Source organism: Battus philenor, unplaced genomic scaffold (genome assembly GCF_028537555.1).
Source record: "Battus philenor isolate CCGP_79_NKW_IND1 unplaced genomic scaffold, ilBatPhil1.0.hap1 SCAF_5, whole genome shotgun sequence".
Taxonomy (NCBI): Eukaryota; Metazoa; Arthropoda; class Insecta; order Lepidoptera; family Papilionidae; genus Battus; species Battus philenor.
Window position 1 is genome coordinate 4,428,942 of NW_027181715.1, and position 24,124 is coordinate 4,453,065.

Genomic DNA, 24,124 nt, shown 5'->3' on the forward strand with positions numbered 1-24,124 from the left:
TGCGATTTCTAAAAAAATGATCATTTATGAAACAATTATCAAATGTTAAATAGCTATTATTAATAAAAGTGTAAAATCAACACAAATGTTCTTCGCCCCTTAACCTACACATTGTTTAAACGCATGAAGTTAGTAGAGAAAATAATAGTTAATTAGGCAATCGATAACAAAAAAAAAAAATTGTTTACATTTTGCAGCATACATTAAAACATCGGCTATAATTAATTATTACTAGTGTAATAAATTATTTTGTGGGCGACTGCGTACGGTTTTACAATAAGAAGGATATGATCATATAACATCTCCATGTTATCATGTCATAAATTTATAAGTAAACCAAAAACTTGTAAAAAACACCTACTATTGTGATTGATTTTTTAAATTGTAATAAAGCTAGTGAATTCATTGCCCTACCCACTGTATCAAAGATATTGAAAAATTGACCTCAAAAAACCGTTGCGGTTTGCTTCAAGTTGAAGAATGTCATTTATAGAGGTGTCAAACTGATTCTAATTACTACATTGATATGATAAACATTAAAATATGTATGAATACATTAGCATTATTGCTCCCAATTTCATTCATATACTATTACTGTCAGGTTCAAAATGTTGATCCTACCGACAAGAACCTGACATGAAACTCAATAGTTACTCTTTTAACGCTAATTTTGCAATTTTAAGCAAGTTCGTCTTCTGTATAATCTTTAATACAATAATATGCCTTATTGTCAATATCTTACCACCAATCTTGCCTTAAAATGGGCTTTGAATTTTTTCACGGGCAAATGTAAAATTACTGTAGAGATTGTTATTATTATAGAAGATTATAATTTGTAAGAATAAATGAACAATAAAATAATATGATACCTTTTTAGGAACGAGCTGCGTGACGTCATCACCGTGTCCCAATCGGCCATATTCTCCGACGCCCCACGTGTAAAGGTGGCCACGCGCAGTGACGCAAGCGCTGTGCGCAGAGCCACAAGCCACGCCTACCACGCGCTCGCCTGCTAGCGACTCGATCATACGCGGCGCTTCCAGTGTCTGCCGATTTCCGTGACCCAACTTGCCATCCTCACCTTCACCCCAAGAATATACCTGCAGATATTAATGTCTTATTTAGATATAAAATGATTGAACTATATTCAGTGTCAGCAATATTTATTATACTACTGGCTGAAGCATCATACGTTATCACGCCTTTAGCTATGTTTAAACAATACGAATCTTAATGAGTAAAGAAACAGCTATTAACATTTTCAGCATTGTTGGTTCTACTTTCTGACCCGTAAATAAATAATGTTAATGCTTTTTCAACACTGGAACAGGCGTCATACAATATGGTCATATGAAAAATGTATTTTCCTTATAGATGCACAATCACTTAACGGCAAAGATTTCAAGTGTCTTTGCATATACACACACACATATACATATATACATATAATACTACAACATGACTTTCAATAAATAACATATACTATATTCATGTACATAAATGTATGTTACAAATAACTGACCTTCCCGTCAGCTGTAAGGGCGAGCGCGTGCTTTCCACCAGAGTGCACAGCCACTCGACGCACGAGCACATGAGCGAGGTACGGGTTGGCCTTTGGCGTCGACACGTTGATACTATGTCCTAACCCTAGGCGACCATTTGTACCCTCGCCGCAAGCGTACAACTGTCAAAAGAGATATACAGAAATTGAATGTGAGAAGAAGTTGCTTATCTGTTTATTTATAATTTTTTTTCTTTAACACTTCATCATACAGATCTTCTTTTTTTGAATGAGTTTGTATAAATTTATTTGAGTTAATTATAACTTTTTTCATAAATTAAAGATTACACAGGAGATAAACATCTCTAATTAGTGTAGTGCTGATTTTCACGTGACAAATAGACGATTTATAAAAATTGTACAATTTTTATTTACAAGTAACCATTGAGTTTCTTGACAGGTTCTTCTTTTTGTGTCAATTATTTTATCATATCAATTAATCGACTTTTCTAAGATGCTTCTTAGGAAAGTCAATTCGAAAGAATAAACGTTTGTTTCAATGTTTCAAACATATTTTTAAGGTTTATGACATAAACAATTAAAAGATAACTTACTTTGCCATCGTGTGATACTATAAAAAGTGTTTTTGATCCACCGGCGATATGAACGGGACGCAGCGCACTCAACGCAGGCGAAAACACTGGCACTTTCACTTTAGATCCTTTAACACCGCCTAGCTGGTCTTTATCATTCAGTCCCCAGACATACACCTGTAGATAAAACGTATATAATGTTATAACATTAAAAAATTAAAATTTACATTATTATAATGGACAAGTCATAGTTTCAGCCGTCCACTGGTGGACATTGATCAACTCCACAGATTTCTAACAGGGCGGGCTGGAATGCAGCCGTCCGTTACAGCGCTGAGCTTTGCAGTCTGTGGTCACCAATCCGAAATCTTAAGGCTCCAGCTGCTAGTTCAGCTCGCTAAATGGTCCGCCTATTGTCACGTAAACTTTCATATCTGCCGGACTATGTTGATTATTTTCATTTCTCCACGAACCTCATTCTTGATTCGATCTCGTACAGAAATCCCGAGCCCTCTCCATGACTTTGAAGAGCGATTGTGAAGTTACCAAAGAGGCCTGAACAATAAGTACCTTAGGACAATCATTGGGTAGCGATGCCGGATTGGTCTCGGTCGATGTAGCACCAGTCGGATTATCTTTCTCCATCCAGTCTTCGGCTATGAAGTTCATACTCTGTAAAAAACAATAAAATAAAAATTAGAATTCAAATCACAGCGTATACAATTATGTCTTATGTTTTTACACTTACCGACAAAATTTCTGAGTACAGCGGATTCGGTCTAAACCCGGTGATGTATAGACCGTGGACACGACAATCTGCATTTACGTTTCGATTTTGCTTTATTCCGATTTCAATGCAGGGATAGTACTGGAAAGTAAAGTATATGTATATATTATTATTATTCCATTAAATACAATTTTTAAAATTTTAATTTGTTGTATAATTTATTTTCTCTTTCCCTCTTTTTATATTGTCAAAAATAAATACACCTAATGTGTTTGCTTTCTATCTACTCAACACTCATGGGAATGTGTCCAAAAACATCAATGCTTGCGTTATCCATCCTCAACGTTGAGAGGAGACTAAATCAATCGTGAAATGGACGGTTTACTATTTTCAACTGAATTCAAATGTGTGTCAAGGACCTTGTATAATGTTTTTTTTTTCGAAAAGCTTTAATTACGCTGAGACTTCCGCATATACCTTACTCATATTCATACTAATTCTGGAAATATTCTTTAATTACTATGGTACTCAACGATTTACACGAGGAAGATTATTATCTGGTTATTCTTTTTTCATTTATGTAACATAATTTTTACAGTAGATAGCACAAGAATCAATCCCTGTTCATATCTGTGCTATCGTTGAATAAAAAAAAAACAATGGCAATGAATAAAAGAGAACAAAGTTGTTTTTTCATTGCATTCAAGTTCGTCACTATTCAGATTATTTAAGGCTTAAGCTTGTTAATGTTTTCTGGTGTGAAATTATTTAGCCGTTGAGTACTCGCGATAAAAGGCGGTCTGTTCGCCCAAAGGTTCGATTTATTAAGTTCCTAATGAAATAAATGTTTCTTGAGAAGAGTATATATATTTTCGTAAAATAGGATATAAACAGGAAAGTAGTTTTAGAAGCACCTGCTTGCAGTCTGCCAGCAGCTGTATCTGAGCGAGATGAGCGAGAGGTCGGTCCCTCGGCGGCGGCGTGCACGGTACTGCTGCAAGCGGAGCTAGTGCGCTGTCGTCAAAGCTAACTCCACCACGCACGGTCAGCGTGGACGCCGCGTGTGGTCCACTCGCCACACCTAAGCCCAGACGACGCACGCGGACGCCTGACCGCATCTCCACACGAATCCAGTGCTAATGACAGTTACAGTAAAACAATAAGAAAAGGACCAATATTTAGCCAACTTAGTGCCAAACACAGAGTATCTTATCGGTGTAACATAACTCCTGAAGATGCCCCGTGGAGGGATGAAACACGTGTTGAGTGATTTGACGGTGGCAGTTGTGGGATTCGCATTGTTTGCCGCATACGCATTTATAAGCGGGCTGGCGGGCGGTGCAATTTGTTGCACGACTACTACTGCATGTGCGGAAGTGGCTAAATATTGGTCCTTTTCTTACTTAGGATGGACTTCCGCGAGGTAACGCCTGATTCCATTAAATAGTAAAACAGTATTCTTCTATTTTATTTATTACCTATTTTAAGATTTAGTACAATGTCTTATAGACATTTTATATCAGTCAATCAACCCAGGATGATTCCATTTCATTATGTTGACTGGAAAGTGACATTCAAAAGGGAAGTTTACGAGATTCCGTCAATCACCGGTTTATTATGTAGCACTGAACTCCCAAAACCAGAATAGGTGTAGAGATAATGAGTAAGCGGGTGTGTAAATATAATCGATAAATAATTCACATCTTATTCTAGACATAAATGATAAATACAAAACTTATGTAATTATTATTAGCCATTTAAGCAATTCGAACGACCCTTTTGCTCATTAAATGTGCTTACTACAAATCGATGAATATGTTGAAATGTATTTTTTTCTTTTAAGTTTTTAATTTTTTTTAAAAAATTATTATTGTGATTTATTTATTCTTTATCAATATTATAAATAAAAACAAAATAACCTGAATTTTTTGACCTCATTTCACAGAAAAACCCTCGCAATACACATACATATATACATATCATTATCTTCATCAAGTTAGGTGATAGATGGCTGTTGCAAAGTTTTGGCCTCCCCCAAAGATCGGTCATACGCTGCCTGTTTCTAACACAAGCTTGACTATATCCACGCGACATCTTTCAGCTCGTGGTTGCAGAACTTTTTGGCCCAACGACCGTCAGTTGCACGAGCGTTCAATAATGTTGTACGACGGCTAAACTAAGGACTCATACCTGGCCAGTGCCGCTGGAACTTTGCCAATAGGTGTGCGGTTGAGCGTCAAGTAAACGTCTTGCACCGGCGGGTGCCTTACACGACGAAACACGAACGGCACGAACAGCGCCGCGCCAACCGACTGCGACACCACCAGCGCTCTCACCCCATTCAGCTTGACACACAAACACATTACATATATATATGGTAAACAAATCTTTGCTTTTGTACTTTTGGTTAAAAAAGTAAACATACATTGATCAGTGACAAGTTCCATCTCGCTGACTTGTCCAGTCCAACCAGGTTGTTGCGGGAAATCGACAGTCAGGTCTCGACCGTTGCTAGAAATTCCTGTTAACAATAAGCAAATTAATTATTGAGAAATATCTATATGGTTACAGGTGTTAAAGCTTTAAAGGGATGTATATATATATATTATTTATTTATATTATTTATTACATGCATTTGCTATTAATTAATGGTACACCATCTAAAAATTAGTGCTAACATTTCTTTGCCAGAAGTCATAGGCCGGTCGCATACCAATAGAAAAAAAATTAATGTAACACATTTTAGAATGATCACTTTATGGCGACCATTAACCCATTATTGGGTGATCCGACATAGTCAGGAGTTGCTGAATACGGGCAGCGCAAAACCGGTCATCATGGCGATCTTTGGGAAAGGACAAAGTCTTGCAGTGGGCGTCTATCTGCTAACATGATGTTGATGATTTCAAAGTAATCACTTTATAGTTATTGGATATAGGGTGTAAAAAAATTTAGTGACAAATCAGCTATACTTTTTTTATGGTCTCCGCTATTGGAGGCCTCTCGTACCCCTAATTTGTTGGGATCAGGGTCTATGATTACAAATAAGTTTTTCAAATTTTTATCTTTATTCTTCACTTACTTTCATTCTTCTCAATTTCTTTTGATCTTACCTTTTTTTATTCACAATATCTGTCATTTTGTTCTTTTATTCCTTCTTGCTTTCATCGCCTTCCTTCCATCATCCTATTGCTCTTAGGTGGCTAGGTACATTTTTTTAATTCTTTATTTTATTACTTATCCTATTTTTTATATCACAGTTTTCTTTTTTATGTTTGACTCTTTTAATACAATACTACTTTTTTCTCAGCTATACTTTTACCCCTTTACAGCTCTTATGCCTGTAACCAAACACGGTGTATATGCAGACCCTAAGCTTACCTGTAACGGTACCGACGCAGGTGTGATCGATGCAGCCCCACTTGTAACGAGGCTGAGTGACGGCGGCGCGGACACGAACGCGGTCACCTACTATGAATGGCGGAGCACCGGACACGACTTCTGCGTGAAGTGCCCTCACGCCACACACACGGCCGAGACCACGCCACTCAACCTATACGAATATTTCGTCACCAGTAATTTAAATACCAAAATTCTTTATTCAAAATATGATAAACAACTTAAAGTCAAGACGAGTCTTCCAAATTGATATTGACAAGAACGGAGGGGAATCTAGTTCCACTTTCTTAGTTTTAAATATAAAATTAAAAATATATCATATAAACCTAAATCGAAATGTGCGTAGCTTGATTTGTTGTTAAATTCACACGGTTGTTATTATAATGCATACATAGAAAATGTCAATTTTTATTATTCGGCGGTTTCGGCTATTTTCAGCAGATCTGAGCCGGTGGTAGCTTACTACTTATAATGTTAAAATAATTGAGGATTGAAGTTTTTGTAAATATCTACTTGAATAAAGACATTTTAAATTAGAGTTGCGGATACGATTTACTGTTCCAATTTCAAGGATTGCTAACATATAGTGCTACCGCAACGGCTATACCGCGCCTAGCAAATTGTTGCGAGTGTGAGGCCTTGGAACTATAATAGCCGGAGGGATTGGAGATATATGGAATAGCCATCGTTAATGGCAGACTGATGGAACGGGTGATACTCCCCGTATTGATGCCTATACCTAAGGCGCGGTACTGTGGTTTCGGTAGCACAATAGCAAAATATGAGCTGAAGATAGTTCACCCTAATTAGCCCAACGATTACTTATTTTTAAGTCTGTTAGCCAAATATAATAAAAGTAAATAAATATTCATTCTTACGTGTAAAAATACATTTTGTTTTATATCACGTTCTATCTTCTGTACTTGTCCGACGTCACCTAATGTAATCTGAAAAAAAAAAAGTATAATTCATTCGCATTAAGATTCATCAGCATTATGTCAGCCGATAAACGATTACTACAAGGCATAAGCCTACCCCAAAGATCGACATAGCATATCGCGTTAAGAATGCTGTAAATCAAATAAATAGTTTCTTATTACAAAGTCAAGAGAAACAATGACCTTTTAATGATTTTAGATTTTTTAGGGGGCGTGGTAAGACCAGCGGACAATAATGATTCAATGTATTCTTAGCGTAATAAAACCACAGTAATAAAAATAATTCATTATAATTATTTCAACAGTGGCATGTCATTTACTGGACGTAGAACTGCCCTCATGGATTTTCAATAAGACCTGTTGGAAGCTGCTCGCGTTCAGCAGACCTTCTTCTGGGTGACAGAAAATTATCAATTTTAACTTTGATTAAAATGAAGTTTCTTCTTAAATCACTAAAATAATAACACGTAGACGTAATGATTTTTTGTATACCAGATATTCGCAAGTTGATTATCCCAAAAATCGTGCCGAAAAGAAGTACTGTACATAAGACGTAGAGAAAACAGATGTCCGTGTAACGGTTTTTGTAATAGTTCTGCGAGAATAAAGCATCACTCAGTCGACAGTCATCCCATCGCGCCACGTATATACAGGGTGTAATAGACGAATGTACACGGAATTCCGTAAAATGTAGTCATGACAGATTTTATTATTATTTCTTACTTACACTTTCATATGCTTTACAACACCGCACCGTCATGCCGGGTGTAATAATATCCGAAAGATATTGAGCATATTCCTCCTCTGAAGAAAAACAGCTGCGCCATCGATATGGAGCCGGTCGTTTGTCTTGCTTCGACGTGTGTGGTTTCACTTCATAAAACGATTCATCTAAACAATTTTGTTGTTGCTCCAATAAATAAGCAACAAGTGCTTCTACTGACGGTAAGCCGTTGCCACCTTAAATTAAAAAAAAAATCGAAATATTTAACGTAAAAATTTAAAAAAAAAAACCTCTTAGAATATAAAACAACACATACCTAAAGTTTGTATGGCCCCATACACCGCATGCCGAGAGAAACCCATTTCCATAACTTGTTGAACTTGAGAAGAGTTTGCCCATGTATTAAGATCTTTTCTTGCTATACATAATAAATTTTAAATTAGTAATACACTGAATATATCATAAAGCAACTTGAATATAGTTAAACTTACACAAAGATGCTGTACTTGTAGATGGACCCATGGATAGCTGCATCACATTACTCTTATCAATAATCGGCAAGTCTGGCGGGGAATCGACTTCTTTTTCATCTCCTACATTTAGAAATAAAAGACATATTAAGAAAATATTTATTTGTCGTTATAGTACTTAAATATATTGAAATCAAATAATTTATTAACATTCATAAGTCATTAAATATAAATGACAACTAAAATAAACTAGTATTATATTCCACATTACCAGAATTACGTCCATTTTTGTAATATCTATCATGTTAATCGAGAAGTAGAGTAAGATAGCAATATATGCGTTTTGTTACAGCATTTCTAATAATGCCCATAACGTTGTAAATTAAATTATAACAAAAAAATTAATTGTCAATCAATTCAATATTGCATAGCATACTGACCAGCAACATGTGCGGCTAGTTGGTGGGCGATGGATAGAGCTGCGGCGGCCAGCTCGCGTGGAGTGTGTGACGCTGCCAATGGACTCGGGCGCGTCGCCAACGCGAGCAACCGTCGGAGCAATGTACATTCTGTACTAGCGTTGGTACCACTTCTCTCTGTTGTACCTGTCATTTATTTAATTTTATATCCCATAATTTTACAAAATTTGATGAGAAAAATATATTAACATACAGCACCCGATCTCAGACCAACCTAGATAAACAGTCACATTAACGCACGAGTTCAATCAATTCACAAGTGTCTCAGGAGAAATCGATCTCAATCTACCACTATTTTTGTCTATATTTCTTTTTAAATAATATAAAAAACTAGCGCTCAGTGAAAACCAACCTTAACGAGACAACATTAGTGAAAATCCTCGGCTGAATCCATATATCGAATTTTATGTTATATTGTTTATTATTATATTTACAGACAGTACAGATAAGTATGAATTTAAGCACGAGTAGATTTTTATTTAATTAAAACAATGAACACTATGTCTACCTGCATTATCTGGTGGTTGCATCAAAACTTTTCTCAGTCGTGTACGCGTTGTGAGCAAGCCCCTAACCGCACATAGCATCAGGAGCTCCATTTGCTGTCGTCTTAAGCCGTAGACATCTACTTCAGCTGCAAAAGTGGTTTTAAAAGGTTAGTAAAAAATTCATTATTATTTATTTGCATAACATAATAACAATGGATTTAATATTTACTCTTTGATAAGCACTTTCGAAAGATCAAGACATTTATACAACGTAAATTATAATAAGTATTTATACCTAATATAGTAAAATTCTAAATGTTGATTTTATCAAGAAGAATCTGACAAAAAACTCGATAGTTACACTTTTAACGCCAATTTTACTATTTTTCCTGGTATAAATCGTCTATTTCACACGTGAAAATCAGCATGGTCCGAACTCCTGGCATGTTATTTCCTATATAATCTTTAATACCTTACAATTTTATTTACACAAAACTAGAAAAAACAAAAATTCTTGATATAGTAGTACCAATTTGCTGTACCGCGCCTTAGGTATGTACATGGGGGTGAGTATCGGCCCTCCGTACCATGATTCAACTCCGTATCATGTTATTTTTCCCACCTCGTTTCCTAAGGTATGGCACAGAGATCAGTAGCACTATAATACCTTTTTTCGTGTTTTTATCTAATTACATACGATCACAATTCACATTTATATCATTATACAATAATGAAAATGTTTGTTCTGATTTGATACGTCATAGATAGAGAAATTTCCTTAATGACGTCTTCCTATGGATCTAGATGCCATCTTACCCGGGTCTGTTCTGTTCTTTGCGCGTTTTCATCCCCACCATATATACTTCCCGTATTAAACCCTTTCTATTTTCCAATGTAATAATTGTTATTTAAATTATTATTTTTTTCCATATACATCGCATAATATTTATTATTGACATGAAGTTGACCCGTTCAGTAATACGTCAGACTTGTGAAGAACAGGCAAAGGAAAGTGCGACTAAGTATGTTTTTTTACCAACATAAAATGACATATTTGTTAAACATTGAAAATAGTCTAGTGAAGAACACACCATTATCCAGATATGCTATATTCTATCAAGTTATACAGTGTTCTTAGTAAACAAATATTTTATCAGCCGATATAGATAAGGCGAATTAATATTGCTATATATTAATTACTAACCCAAAATAATAACTTAAAAAAAATGGATGTTAATACCAGGCAAGTGATGCGGATGTACAGGCGAGGCGTTGGGCGTGGCCCCGAGTAATGCGGCGCACACGCGGAGCGCGCTTTCACCGCCCCCTAGCGCTTGCGGGAGACGTTCGCATTCAGCGCTCGTTATGCTGCTCAGATCAACCTGTGCAAAAATACAAGTTAAAATTATTTATTAAATATGACATAATAATATATTCATAAAGACATTAGGTTAAAAAAATAATAGTGATTGGTATTTTACTTATAACAAAATAAATAATTTTAATTCATATTCCAGCATTACAATGCTTTTGTAGGTACAACGAGAAAATATGACTGAAATTAAATTAATAATTGAAATTTATCAAGATGGCGAACAATGACACGCGGTATTTAAGGCAGTCTGGTGCTCTAGTAGTGGAAGCAATTTTTTTTTAAATAAGTGCCAAGACTAAAAATTTGAACGAATTCTTAATGTATTTATGCAACAATTATAATACATTGAATCATAATAAATAAAAGTATGCTATTGAGAGTCATATTATTTATTAGGACAATTATTCCTCGCCCTTTAACGTAAGGAAGGAATTGAAAATTAGGCAGTATTCATATTTTTTTCATGGTTTTTGGAAGTGAATATATTTCGAAGTATTAAAAATTACCTTACTGACGCCATTGTCATCATGCACTAAAGTGATCTTTGCTCTAGGTGATAATTGTGTTACAATAGCATTTCTCGGTGGTGAGCCAGCGCTTATTTTCTGGCCGAGTCTTATGCGCCATTCCACTCCGCCAACCACGCCTAACGCTCCAGCTGCAAAAATATTATTTATGCAATAATAACCTTTAACTTCCACTCACGGGAAAGAGATTGAGAAATCTAATATAACCACCAAGACTTTAACTTCTGTACCGTAAGTGAATTTATTATATTGGAATAAACTTATACGTATTTTTGTAATATTGAGCTAGCAGAATCACAAGATAAATAAACGTAAATTTATCCATAATTTCTTTCAAACTGTCAACGGCCAAGTTGGCAACATTTTACAACCATTATACTTAAAGAAAGAAATATATAATTATCGCTAATTACCTATAAGGCAAGTGTTTAAAGAAACTGGAGATGGCTTCAGTGTTTGATTACTATCTTGACTAGCATGTGGCCACCAGTGCCAATCGCTTGTGATCTGAAATAAATACATTGATCTGAAATAATTTTCATTTTAAAATTCATGTATACAAGACGGTTTATAATTATCATCATTATTTAAGCCCTAGGACGTCTACTGATGGGCATAGGCTTCCTTGATAAATTTTCAATCGGGCCCGGTTGGAAGTGAAGATTTCCAATGCTGCGATTACAGCAGACCATTATTCAGAACGCTATGAGGCCTGCGATATATGCAATATCTACTTGACAATCCGCTGGACCATGTCGGTTTCTTTCGTTCATCTTCGGATCTGTTCGTACCTGATCCGATTTCGTAGAGAAATCCCGAGCGTCTGTCAGTTTGCCAATGAAGACTGAATCGATAGACCACGTGAGAACGGTTATTGGCTTAATACTTACTTTACTATACTTAAAAAAAAAAGATTACCATTTGCGCAGCCAATTGCAACTTCTCGAGTAACAAAGCACTAATGGGCGTGTGCCACTGAGGTGCAGCGTGTAATAGGCGCACTAAGTTGACAACGGCCGCGCACGTAGTACCTGTGTAACTGGCCGTTGCAGGTGCGCGCCATCTGTTATCTAAAAAGTGCACAAATGAATCATAAATGATGTTTTATATTCCAGTGCTCGTTTACCTATGCTTAAATCGTTGGCTACGTACTTTTGTATTGCAAAAATGCTAGGATATGAATGTTTGAACTTCACGAACAACTATAAAATTGTCTTGTTCAGATTCGATAGTGTAGTTAGAGGGACAATCGAAGTATGGGCTCTTAAATTAGATCTCTGTGATAACTTTTAGATTAGTAACTTATTAAAGTTGTCCCCATAATTTTTTAAAACAAAAATAGCTTGAAAATATGGAACCGGATCTATGATCTCTATTTACAAAATAATATTTTTTTAGTATATCCGACCAGAAACGTACCCCGCCTCAAATACATAATGTTTTAGGTAGGTACCTAGCGTACGTTTCCTAGGTTGATCTTGATGCTGTTAGCCCGGGGCTTAAACAACCTTTTTCATCGGAACTAAGTTTGCATGGAAAGCTCGTGAACTTAAAAATAAAACAAAAAGCTGGACAGACGTAGTCCAGTACCTAACGTGCGAATTAGCAGTTTCGGTCGGATTGTGATATACATAAGCTCTTAGAGCCGTACAACATTGACGAACTTATTAGGTATTAAACTAAACATACTGTACTGAGAGATTTAAAACAATTAAAAATAGCCAATGACATTGAAATAATCTATAACTTCTAAGAGCTATATTTTGCCGAAGTCGCAAAGTATGTAATTTTAATTGTTAGTTGTACTCTTACCTAGCTCTTCTTCATCTCCGGTAACAAACATCAAGTAATTCGGTCTGAGTGCTGGATCGGCCACGTGTGTCTCGAGCCACAAACGGCCCACTAACGCTAACAATTGCGCTGTTACTGTCTTTCGCCACTCAGGCGCACCGTTATGTTCTACTAATACACGCCTCAAGAACCAAACGGACTGAATCTAAAAAATGAACAATTGTTTAATGGTTACATTTATACACTACACTTTTTCAAATAAATTATTGTACCTAAATAAATAAAAATACTAACCTGTAAATACACTAAATCCTGTGATATAGGTTTATCTGTAGCCGAAATTATACTGAAACATAGTTCAAACCACGAATCTGTGCACAACGATATTCTCATTTCGGGACTTTGGGCGCTTGCTGAAAAGCAATATTTACGTTATTCAGTTAAATACATTATTAATGTCAATATTACAATTAATGTTTTAGAGTATCGAAACGGGAAATTAAATATATTTGAAAACAAGTAAATGGTATTTATTGGGTAGCGTAGCCTAAGATATTCATCCAAAAGGTGGGAAGACGACCTTGATATGGTCGTCTGTCTGTCCACCTTGAGGAAAATCTATGGGAAAGGACTATGTCCAGCAGAGGATGTCTTACGGCTTAAATGATGATGAAATGAAATTGTGTGTAATAACGATTACCCCAATCAACGACGACTTCAATCCGAAATGCGGAAGGGTGCGACAAAATTAAAACAATATAAACACGAAAACATTGATTACGCTTCCTGTATTGAAAATAGTGTATTTTGACACTATTTTAGTACTGGAAACGAGTTGTTTCTTTTAATATTATATAAAAGAAACGACTCGTAATATAATCTCTATATACTTTAAAATGTTGTACTGCTACTAGCTTTGTACCAATCGAAGTGAAATATTAGCTATAGTATACAAGAGATGTTTTTAAAAAAAAATCATGATATTAGCCAATAGAAGCCCTTGAAAGGTATAAGCCTACCCGAGGACCGCCGCGACGACTGGTTTTGCGACATTCCGCGACCTCGATATTGTCATCGATTTACCTAGACCTACCCACTAGGGTAGGTACATACTCATATCTTCCTGGCATATACATTACCTCTGAGAAGGGCTAAAGCCGTATGTGAGTAGGCAGCGAAGGCGGTAGGCGGTGGCGTGTGGTTCGCACGTGCCAGAGCGAGAAGACGTCGCTGCAGAGCGGCGACGTTACGCCTCACCGCGGCCCCCGCACCGTACACGTCGCCAGCGCTCGCGCAAGCCGCACGCAACGCGCACGTACACGCAGCACGCACTTCGTTCACCGGCCACCACTCGACATTGCTCTCAACTAAAATAAATATCAAGAGATCAGAAGGCATATTTGCCATGGCTTGAACAGCAAATACTCAACTGATTAAAGACATATTGTAGGAAAACATAGACTTAACACATTTTAAGGGTTAAATGCATAGCTCAATAGTCAAAAAAAGCTTTAATGCTTTCAAACGTATATCCAATCATCCTGTGTAAGTGGTCACTCTACAACATATTACATTAATTGATTATTTCTATTGGAACGCGACAGGCAAATAACTTATTGCTATACAAAGTCTGCACGGGGAATTAGTAAGTTTGAAAACACCTTTTCCTACTATATTACCATTACGTTATTTATTATTTTTGAAAAGATTGATTTCTGGATAGGATTTACCCCTAAAAACCTTTTACAACTATAACTAATCATCCTGTGTATTTTGACTAAATTGCACGTAAGGATCACAATAACTTGGAAGTTTCCCGTGAATTGCAAAGCGGATATCAATCCGGAGTCGCAAACGGTGATCAGATCAGATATCACACGATCGTCAGTTATTTATTAGTGCTGCACTACAAGTTAATATTTACCGGTGCCATTGACTGTTTCATCGACAGATGGCGGAGGTGAAGGCGATCGGGCTAATTTGAGGTCATATTTTCCTTCTTTACCCATACGATAGGAGTTTGTGCCACCCGCGTCCCACGCAACTCGGACCCAACCATCTTCACCTAACTCTCCGATCACCCGACCTTCACCACCAGGTACTCCATCCTGAAAAAAGTAACTATAAAGTTAAGGTTCTGGAGCAGAGATCATGGACTGGCAAGCTTAGGGTAGGACATCTACCCATAAGATAGACTGATGACCGAGAAATTTATTGGAAGACACTAGATACCGTCAGCTTCCAACCGTTCTTATACCAAATGTATGGAGAAAAGAGTACATCTATAATGATGATGGTCTTAATTGTCTTAATAGTAACAACTGTACAAAAAAAACTTACATACGTTAGTAATTAAAGTGATTGAATATTACCTGATCACCCCATTTCCAATCTTTACCGCGTACAACACGAGTGCCAATTTTCATAAGAGAAGCTAATTCAGGTCCTGATAACGAAGCTCCTCTTGCGCGAGCGCCTAATCTTTCATCTTCATATATAACTAAACAATCAGCTATAAAGGACACAAGAAATCATTACATTGTGTATATTAAAAATGACAAACATTAATAATAATCTACATAAGTAATAATAAATAGGTAAATCTGGTACCAAACCTAAGATTAGAACGGTGTTACCTATTCGTTTAATTTTTATTCATATTTTCTTACTGGCATGTATAAGGTTTCCATATAAAAAAATTACGAGGAATATTTTAAAAGTATTTAAGAATTTCTATGGGGTAAGTCTATATCAAGCATTGCAGTCCCAGGGCATAAATAATGATGATAATGAAGACTCTTATTTCATACAAACTATAGAGTAAATTAAAACAAAACCGAAAAAAAAAAACGTTTTATGACGCAATCAAACAATCCAAATATTTTGCAGTATCCGAAATAGAAAACTCGTTAATTTTTATTCTACTACAGTTTTTTATTTAAGTTATTTAGTTTTTTTATAAATCAGCTCAATAAATAATGATATCACTATGGTACACGTTTTGTTTTAATATAACTTTTTCCAGTAAGAAGTCCGGATAGCTATTAAAAGAATAAAATGAATATACAAATACACTTACACTTTGATTTCATTCCTTGGCAAATTATAGAAGTATATTGCGTAGTATCCCCTCCAATCTGTTTCAATAAGGTCAAACATGAGCTCAAAGCGCCTCCGTTGATTAATTGCTCTAATTCCGGGCCATAGCATCCCTCTATCATTAATGCCAGGAGTGATATAAGAAATCTAAAGGAAAGAAACAAAATTAAGTGTTATTTTAAATAGCAATTCATTTTATATATGTGTATGTAGGTGTGTATATATATATAAATAGATATGTATAAGTGTATGTGTGTTATAATATATAGGTATATGTGTGTTTGTGTGTATAAATATGTATATATTACCTTGCTCTTGATGGTTTACTCAATAACGCATGAGCTCCATAATTAGCGCTCATTTTCAAAGGCAATGGTTGGTGTTGCTCTGCTTCCAGGACTTTTGCCCTTAATTCAACGAGTACAAAGTCCATTAACTTCGACCGTTCTTGTAGAACCATATACTTTGTGTATGGTATCACAGATTCAATTCCTTTTAATGGCAAGGTTAAAGGTATGGTGGGTTTTAACGGTGTATGCGGTACTGAATCGGCCATTGAGGCACCCATTAATCCCGAAAGCGCTGCGTATTTGACGCATTCCGACATTGTTTGAGATGAATGAAGAATTTTGTTGATAATTTTATATCCGGTCTTCCTTATTTCTGCTCGTTGTATCTAAAAATAATATTAAATTAAACATACCGATATTTTTTTTTATCTTTGTCAAAAAAATAATATTTTATTACCTGGCAATATAAAGCTCTTCTTAAGATATCAATGTCGCAAGACTCTTCAGTCATTACAAAATCAATTATAGCTGTTGTTAAACTTTGTTGTTCCGATGTTACTTCTTCAAGCATCCAATAAAGATCTTAAAAAATAATATTAATATTGATTATCATGAAAAGCAAATGTTTTTCAAAATTGACTCTATTTTTTATAACAATTACCTTTTTCTTCACACGCAAGCCTAGCTACCCAAGCATTAACAAACTTATTTCGCTCTGAATTATCATCATCTTTTTCTTCATCGGCAGTAATCAAATCATTTTTTAAGTCATCGGCCAGTAACATAACTTGTTTTTCACTTTCAATCGATTCTTTTAAAATTGAATTATCAGTAATGTCATTTATAGAGCTAATCGATATTTCGTTTGTTGGTGTTTTATCATCGTAGTCCTTGTCTAAAATGTCATCTTTTTCGGGCAGCTTTATATCATGACGTGTTTCGTTTCGCATGTCATCAAAATTTGATGCATTTTTGAAGTCTTTTTCAAGCGTTTTATCTTTTAATTTGAGTTTACTTTTTGTTTGTTGATTAACAGCATCTTTTAATGCCAAATCACTTACGCCCTCTGCATTAGAGGCAGTCTTTGATTCGAATACTTTGATATGAATATCATCGACAGCCTTCTTAGATGTATTCCCAATAGTCGACTTTATGACAAGCGCATCTCCTTGTAGTAAGCTACCTGTTGCTTTTAACATACTCTTACTTAAACTATTCTGCCTGTTTCTTAAGTCTTTTGTAGTTTCGAAACTGTACAAAAAAGATAATTTGAAAAAAAAAATACAAACATTCAAAAACAAAAACTTAATGTTTTAATAAGTTTATATTGAATTACCATTTGCTAAAGTTAGGTGATTTGGCCATTTGCATAACTTTTTGAAAAATTCTCTTCGAAGTAGGCGGACGGTGAGAAGGCGGTCTTTTACGGAGAGCCGTTACCGCCGGGGATATGGCAGCACGCACTTCATGCAAAAGAAATCTGGCCCTTTCTAATGGAGCAGCACATACCTAAATAACGATAAATTATAGAAATACACACTTAAAAAAGTACTGTCATTTTATAAGATCATAATAGCTGTCACCTGGCCCAGTTTGAGAACTTATTGAAAGCCATCTACTTCCCAATTCGTCGCTACAACGCGTAGGCATTGTTCAAAGATATCTAAAGGGGATATACCATAACCGCCACTTTTAACAAGCGGATTGGCTATCGCAATGTGGTATTACGGTACGCAGAGGATGCTACTGCTTATCCTCTAAAAACTTGTTTGTGAGCAGTGGCAATCCTATGTAATTAATGCGAAAAATGTGAATTATATAAAATTGTATCCCGGGAATCGAACCCGAAACCTACGATTACAAATCTCAGTCCTTTACTTTGGGCTACCGCTGTTCATCAAATCTCCTCGCGGGTGGAATTTTGTTTATTTTTTCTGAGCTGACTTCTCCTCGACGAAAGAAATATTCCTAACATTAGAAAATTTTAACATTCTAAGCCTTATGGTCTTAAAGTTAGTACATGGAGGGAGTCTCTTATACATATAAATGAAACATATCACTAGCGATTTGATAGCTAAGAATTTCAACTCATGATTTAACAAGTTCATTAGTTTGATTGCTTTCAATTCAAAAGCAATACCTTTTGTTATATAAGTTTAAATACAATCTTAGGTTGCGTTACAAATTTCATCTTACTTCTTTATATCCTCTTGACAATTGTTGTCTTGTTCGCATAAGTGTCCACTTGCTTTGTTGGACGGCTTTCACAATTTCCGACATTGCTGGAGATAATTTCACTTCGCCTTTTTCCATTTCTACAAAGGAAGTGTTACATTAATATTCTTAAGAATTTAAATAAAATTGTGATAGTAGATTTTTATTTATGACAGTGTCGCCTCTGTAATCTTGGTGTTATATTGCAGGAGTGGACAAGCTGGACATTTACCTGCTGTTGCGGTTGCGAGGGCATGTTCCTTCAATCCTGCATGAAAGAGCAGTGCAGCCAACAGAGCACGCCTTAACTCTTCGAGAGGATGTTCCGGGGGAAAATGTGGAGCGCAACCTTCACGTCGCTCGCATGCCCACCATAAGTGCAGAGCTAGTGGGTCCTATAATAAATTTAAATGTAATCAAATATTCAATGCAAATACTTTATATTAAAAAGCTATGATTATAAAAATAACAACATTAATAATGTCATACAAAAATGTGTTGTGTCATAGTAGGTGCCAAACATTCCTAAAGCAAACATGAAATAAAAATAATTTTGTTACGGATTTTATCGCATTTTATTTTAATGTTTCCGTTCGAGTGCTTTTCAACATCCTGTCATGTCATGTCTGGAAGATTATAGTTATTCGGAGGTATCTTCAAAGTTGTAAATACGTAATGAACATTAAAATTAAAATGTTTGGCGATACAATTCGTTAAAAATTTGTTTTATTCCGTGAGTAATATTCGCATAAATCTAAAGAGTCGTTATAAAAAACTAATATATCTCTCATGGCAAGATTATATTCAAATATGCTTTTACAGTTAAGATCTCATGCATTTTGTCTAGGGGCCTAGGTTGCGCCAAGATTCTGAAGCGAAAACCACCGACCTTCAAGCAAAGTGTAGTACGTCTTACTATAAGGTGGAAATACGACCCTATTAAGGTCAATGGAAGACGTCAGATGTTCGCCGCTTACAATCGTGTCGGCTTCAATGCGTTCAGCAGTAGACGTTTTACGGCTGATATAATAATGATGACGTTCTTGTACTCACATGTAATTTGGGTTCGGCAAGAGCGTATAGTAATGCTTCAGCCCGTGCAGGTGCTGGCGTCACGTTGAGACGCGGCGTGGGGCGCGACGTACGAGGCACGGGCGCGTCCCCCGCCGGGCTGTTACCGCCCGTGGACGACCCACTACGAGCTTCCGCCTTTTCTTCTTCAAACGGATTTGGTATTTGCGACATCTGCGTATTGGAATACTCTCACTAACACATGAACATAACCCCAGCGTAAATTTTTAAAATTGAATCCGCGGAAACAAGAGTTCTGAAGACTCAATTTCGACGGAGCTGCACAGTGTTTAAATCATTTTGCAGCACAACTTCAAATACATGAAACGCAATATGTGTATTACACTATGCATTATATTTGTTTACGTAATACCGTAAGAAAATGTTAGTAGAAAAATAAATGCAACAGTAAATTTACTTGCAAACCGCCTCTAAGGAAAACCGCAGCAGCATATGTTGCAGTGTCCCTCTCAGTTTGTTGCACGGGTAATGATCGCGCCAGTCGAACTCCACATTGTGTTAGTCCCAGTGCCAGGTGAACGGCGCATGATGTCAACACATGCAACGCACGCAAGCTTGCATTGCTTTCCTGTGTAAAAATTAATTCGTTATTTTACTAACTTACTTTTGATTTAGTTGAAAGACAAACAGGTTACAATTAGAATTATGTAAAGATTATACATTGTACACTCCACAAAATTTTGAAAAATTACTTATATTGTGTAACTAACCGGAGTCGTAATATCTAAAATCAATAAGTAATAATGATATCGAATAATAAAACTTATACATTACATGATTTGGTGCATCATTAAAACGTTTATATTTTTTTCTTAAAAAGGCCATTCATAAAATACATTCACATTGAAAGAAGTAAAACTGGGGGTCGCTTATTGTCATCCAGTTTGAGAGGAGGGGGGGAGTCCCTAAGAAAAAATGACAGTCACCGTCAAGATACTTCAATGACGATTATCGGTATCTCAAAGTATTTTAGAAACCCTTGGATATCTGAGAAATAAGGAATAATTTATGTGTTTTTTTATTTTAGACATCAATTAATCTATTTAAGTTTTGATGAAGTTATTTTAGTTTTCTCGGGAAGAGGTCGACGTTTTGTAATATAATATTTCAAGGGGCAGATGCAGAAAGTGTAACATGGTGGTAACAGTTGGGAAAATTGAAATTGATTTCCAATGCATATATGTTTATTTTATATTTATAATTTTTTTAACAAGGCTATGCAAGGGCGCATGTTCACCCGCATTTGCTCTAATAATAACCCCAGGCACAACTTAGAATATATTATTAATCATTTTTAAACAATTAATCTTATTGTGTATTAACTCACATCAAGTCATAGTTGGGAGCAGTGAGCGTTCAGACTTTAATGTAATTACCCTGTATTTTGTCAATGATTCTTTATACGTTATACTGTCTTATATTATAACACTTAAATTGTCATTCAACATATCAACCTAACCAGTGAATCTGAGCCCTGGGCTCCTAAACAGATGTTTTAGGCTAAGCGCTCTCTGCGTCCTGTTCACTGTAATCCGCGTAATTAAAAGCCATATGGGTAGCAGTCAAAGCCTGGTAAAAAAAATATATCAAGTTAAAACTTACTTTACAGCGATGGCTATAAATTTGTTCGGCATACAGTCCAACGCACTTTTCCGTAATGCCCGATAGAAAAGCGGCGTGCGGCTCCTCGCTCAATGCCGCTGTAGCGTCACAGCCACGAAGCTTTTGCACCAGCCGTACAGTGCTGACGTTCTCACAATCAAAATTCTGTACATCAAACACGTGTCCACCCACCACGATCCATGATCCACCTTCTTTAATGTGGTTTTGAATATCGCATCTAAGGAATAAGGCCAAATATTAACAATCAAAGTAGAGCCCGTATGAAGATGACAAAGTCCATTTTCAAAGAAATTATATTTTGTAAAAGATTAAAGACTGCAGTGTTACTGAGACCGCTGTACCGCGTCTTAGGAGATGGCGGCGAGGTGGGGTCAAAGAAAAAAAAAGCACGAGTGCTTTTTGAACGAGCGTTAACGGCGGATTGTTGAAACGGAACAGCCAACACTCACCCGTCACGCCGCCCGCATATCTAAAGCGCGGTACAGGGGTTGTTGCAGCTCTATAATACCTGTCTTAAATGTTATTAGTCTTAACTTACACACATTAACAGGAACGTGGAACAAGTAAGTGCAGTAACAACATGATTATATACGAGGGTCAAACTGAAAGTTCTTAGAAAATCAAAAACTAAGCATTCTAGCAAGTTATTAGTTTTATTATAACTTTTCAAAATAGCGTCCATTTACATCAATACATCGCTGCATTCGATGGAACCATTGAGTTTTTTTTTGTTCATTGACCCAGTAATTCCACGTCTGAGGTCGCCAAATAGTCGATCGTTTGCCTGGCGGTGTGCGACGAGGCATTGTCGTGATGAAGGAGGATCCTGCTGCGAGGTCGTTTCTCTCGAACTTTTTCCAAGACAAGTGGCAAACAGTTGTTAGTGTACCACTCTGCATTAACCGTTTTCTGATCCTCTACGACAACTGTCGCGTAATGACCTGTCTTTCCGAAGAACGAGGCCACCATCTTTTTTCCAACACTTCGACCTCTCTTCACTTTAGTTGGCAACTCTTGAAGGAAACACCCACTGAGCAGACTGTCTTTTGGTTTCCGGATCATAACAGTAAATCCAGCTTTCGTCACCCGTTAGTATGTCGAACACAGCATTTGAGTTACCTCCGTTAAATTTTTGGATCATTTCTCGGCATCAATCAACACGGCGGAGTTTTTGAGCCTCGGTCAAATTATGCGGTATCCAGCGGGCACAAAGCTTCCTGACCGCTAAATGTTCATGGAGGATTTTGTGCACTTGACTCATACCTATGCCTAGACTTGTCCGAATCTGCTGATAGGTCACTCTTTTGTCAGTCTCTATCATACGCCGCACAACACTGATATTGTCTTCAGTCGACGCTGTAGAAGGCCGTCCCTCACGCAAATCATCGGTGAGATTAGTTCGACCACGTTTGAATTCATTAAACCAGTTGTAAACTGTGGCACGAGATGGGGCTTCATCGTGAAAAGCCAATCGAAGTCTATCATAACTTTCTTGTTGACTTATATGACATCGAAAGTCATAAAAAATCATTGCACGAAAATTTTCTCGGCTTAAATTCATTCTGACGTGCACAGACAATTTTCAATTTGCCGCCAAATCGTAAAACAAATGACAAATGAATGAAATGTATACTCAATATTATTGGTAAAGAGTTCTATTTTCAAAATTTAAACTTATTTTTTTAATATAATGCTTTTAAGTTGCCAGTTCTAAAAACTTTCAGTTTGGCCCTCGTATATTAATAGAATATTATCGACATTAAAAATATTTTACTTTCGAATGATAGTGTTATTGAGCTGATGTTTTCTTGTGATGAGGCCGGGCCAGCCAAGCAGGTCGGTGTTCATCCGTGTAGCTGAAGGCAACGCACGTGCTGCGTCGTCGCAAGCCCGCGCTATGCTCACTAGCGACATCGCACAGTCCATTAGGGCACACGAAGAACGAGCTGCGCATGCGCACACCCACGCTCCTAGCTCGCTTATTACTCTACCTAGAATAATTAATACAACAAAATAGAGTTTATACCCAAAGCACAAATTACCATTAGAGTGGAGCTCAGTCTGATTATAATTTCTATCAAATTGAGTTCTTCTGGAATTCTTCTCAAGTCTTACACAAGTGATCACCTTCAAAGATTATAATACGGATAAATTAAAATAAATTGTCACAAAGAAAACATAATATACAATACATAACATAGGCTTCCAGACTCAAAATCCATGACTATCTTTAGAAGACGCTTTTTTAGCAGCAAAGGTAGGCCAGGCCTCCTTCTAGGTGAACCGTGCGGCATATCACGGACCGGCAGGTCGCGGGAAGACGCTGGGTGCAGCTCAAGACCGTTCATCGATCCTTGGGAGAGGTCTATGCTTTGCTGTGAGCGTCTATCGGCTGACATGAAGTTCTTTTTGAAAAATCATAAGAGATGTTTTTATGGCATTGCGTATACATATAGTTTATGTTATCTGTCTACCAACCTGTAATATCAGCACTAATGACGTCACACAAAGCTACCAGCTGTTGGTTATCCGCCCTGTGCACGGCCCGAGAAAAACATCCCAGAGTTGTTTGTACGTGCTCGGCAAGCAATGCTGTGTACTGTGTAAGCAAGACTCGCACACCGCCTCGAGTATTACGACCACCGCGTGACCACATTGCCTCACAAAATAGCAGTCTGTAAAGAACAACATGATCAGTTACCTACAGGTTGATAGGGTATATGTATTAAAGCTTTAAAGGAGTGAATGTATATCTCATTTGCTGTCAATTAATGTATGGTACATACTATCCAAA

General features: G+C 36.6%; 1 protein-coding gene across 1 annotated transcript in view; it reads right to left on the bottom strand.

Moving 5' to 3' along the window:
• Positions 1-24,124, bottom strand: part of HERC2 (E3 ubiquitin-protein ligase HERC2) — a 60,632-nt gene that overhangs the window by 22,476 nt on the left and 14,032 nt on the right. Inside the window, exons 22-57 of the mRNA XM_068772639.1 lie at positions 23,809-24,005; positions 23,105-23,321; positions 21,310-21,547; positions 20,105-20,275; positions 19,669-19,860; positions 18,848-19,010; positions 18,598-18,716; positions 17,738-17,910; positions 17,063-17,652; positions 16,859-16,983; positions 16,420-16,787; positions 16,092-16,258; positions 15,385-15,524; positions 14,937-15,120; positions 14,152-14,379; positions 13,307-13,425; positions 13,034-13,217; positions 12,140-12,291; positions 11,635-11,728; positions 11,201-11,352; positions 10,560-10,701; positions 9,340-9,465; positions 8,793-8,957; positions 8,374-8,475; positions 8,199-8,300; positions 7,886-8,118; positions 7,099-7,167; positions 6,203-6,374; positions 5,247-5,342; positions 5,012-5,166; positions 3,736-3,957; positions 2,843-2,962; positions 2,665-2,766; positions 2,116-2,271; positions 1,523-1,684; positions 870-1,100 (exon numbers count right to left, since the gene is read on the bottom strand). Of these exons, the coding sequence (XP_068628740.1) occupies positions 870-1,100; positions 1,523-1,684; positions 2,116-2,271; positions 2,665-2,766; positions 2,843-2,962; positions 3,736-3,957; positions 5,012-5,166; positions 5,247-5,342; positions 6,203-6,374; positions 7,099-7,167; positions 7,886-8,118; positions 8,199-8,300; positions 8,374-8,475; positions 8,793-8,957; positions 9,340-9,465; positions 10,560-10,701; positions 11,201-11,352; positions 11,635-11,728; positions 12,140-12,291; positions 13,034-13,217; positions 13,307-13,425; positions 14,152-14,379; positions 14,937-15,120; positions 15,385-15,524; positions 16,092-16,258; positions 16,420-16,787; positions 16,859-16,983; positions 17,063-17,652; positions 17,738-17,910; positions 18,598-18,716; positions 18,848-19,010; positions 19,669-19,860; positions 20,105-20,275; positions 21,310-21,547; positions 23,105-23,321; positions 23,809-24,005 (6,328 nt within the window). The remainder of the gene's footprint in view (positions 1-869; positions 1,101-1,522; positions 1,685-2,115; positions 2,272-2,664; positions 2,767-2,842; positions 2,963-3,735; positions 3,958-5,011; positions 5,167-5,246; positions 5,343-6,202; positions 6,375-7,098; positions 7,168-7,885; positions 8,119-8,198; positions 8,301-8,373; positions 8,476-8,792; positions 8,958-9,339; positions 9,466-10,559; positions 10,702-11,200; positions 11,353-11,634; positions 11,729-12,139; positions 12,292-13,033; positions 13,218-13,306; positions 13,426-14,151; positions 14,380-14,936; positions 15,121-15,384; positions 15,525-16,091; positions 16,259-16,419; positions 16,788-16,858; positions 16,984-17,062; positions 17,653-17,737; positions 17,911-18,597; positions 18,717-18,847; positions 19,011-19,668; positions 19,861-20,104; positions 20,276-21,309; positions 21,548-23,104; positions 23,322-23,808; positions 24,006-24,124) is intronic.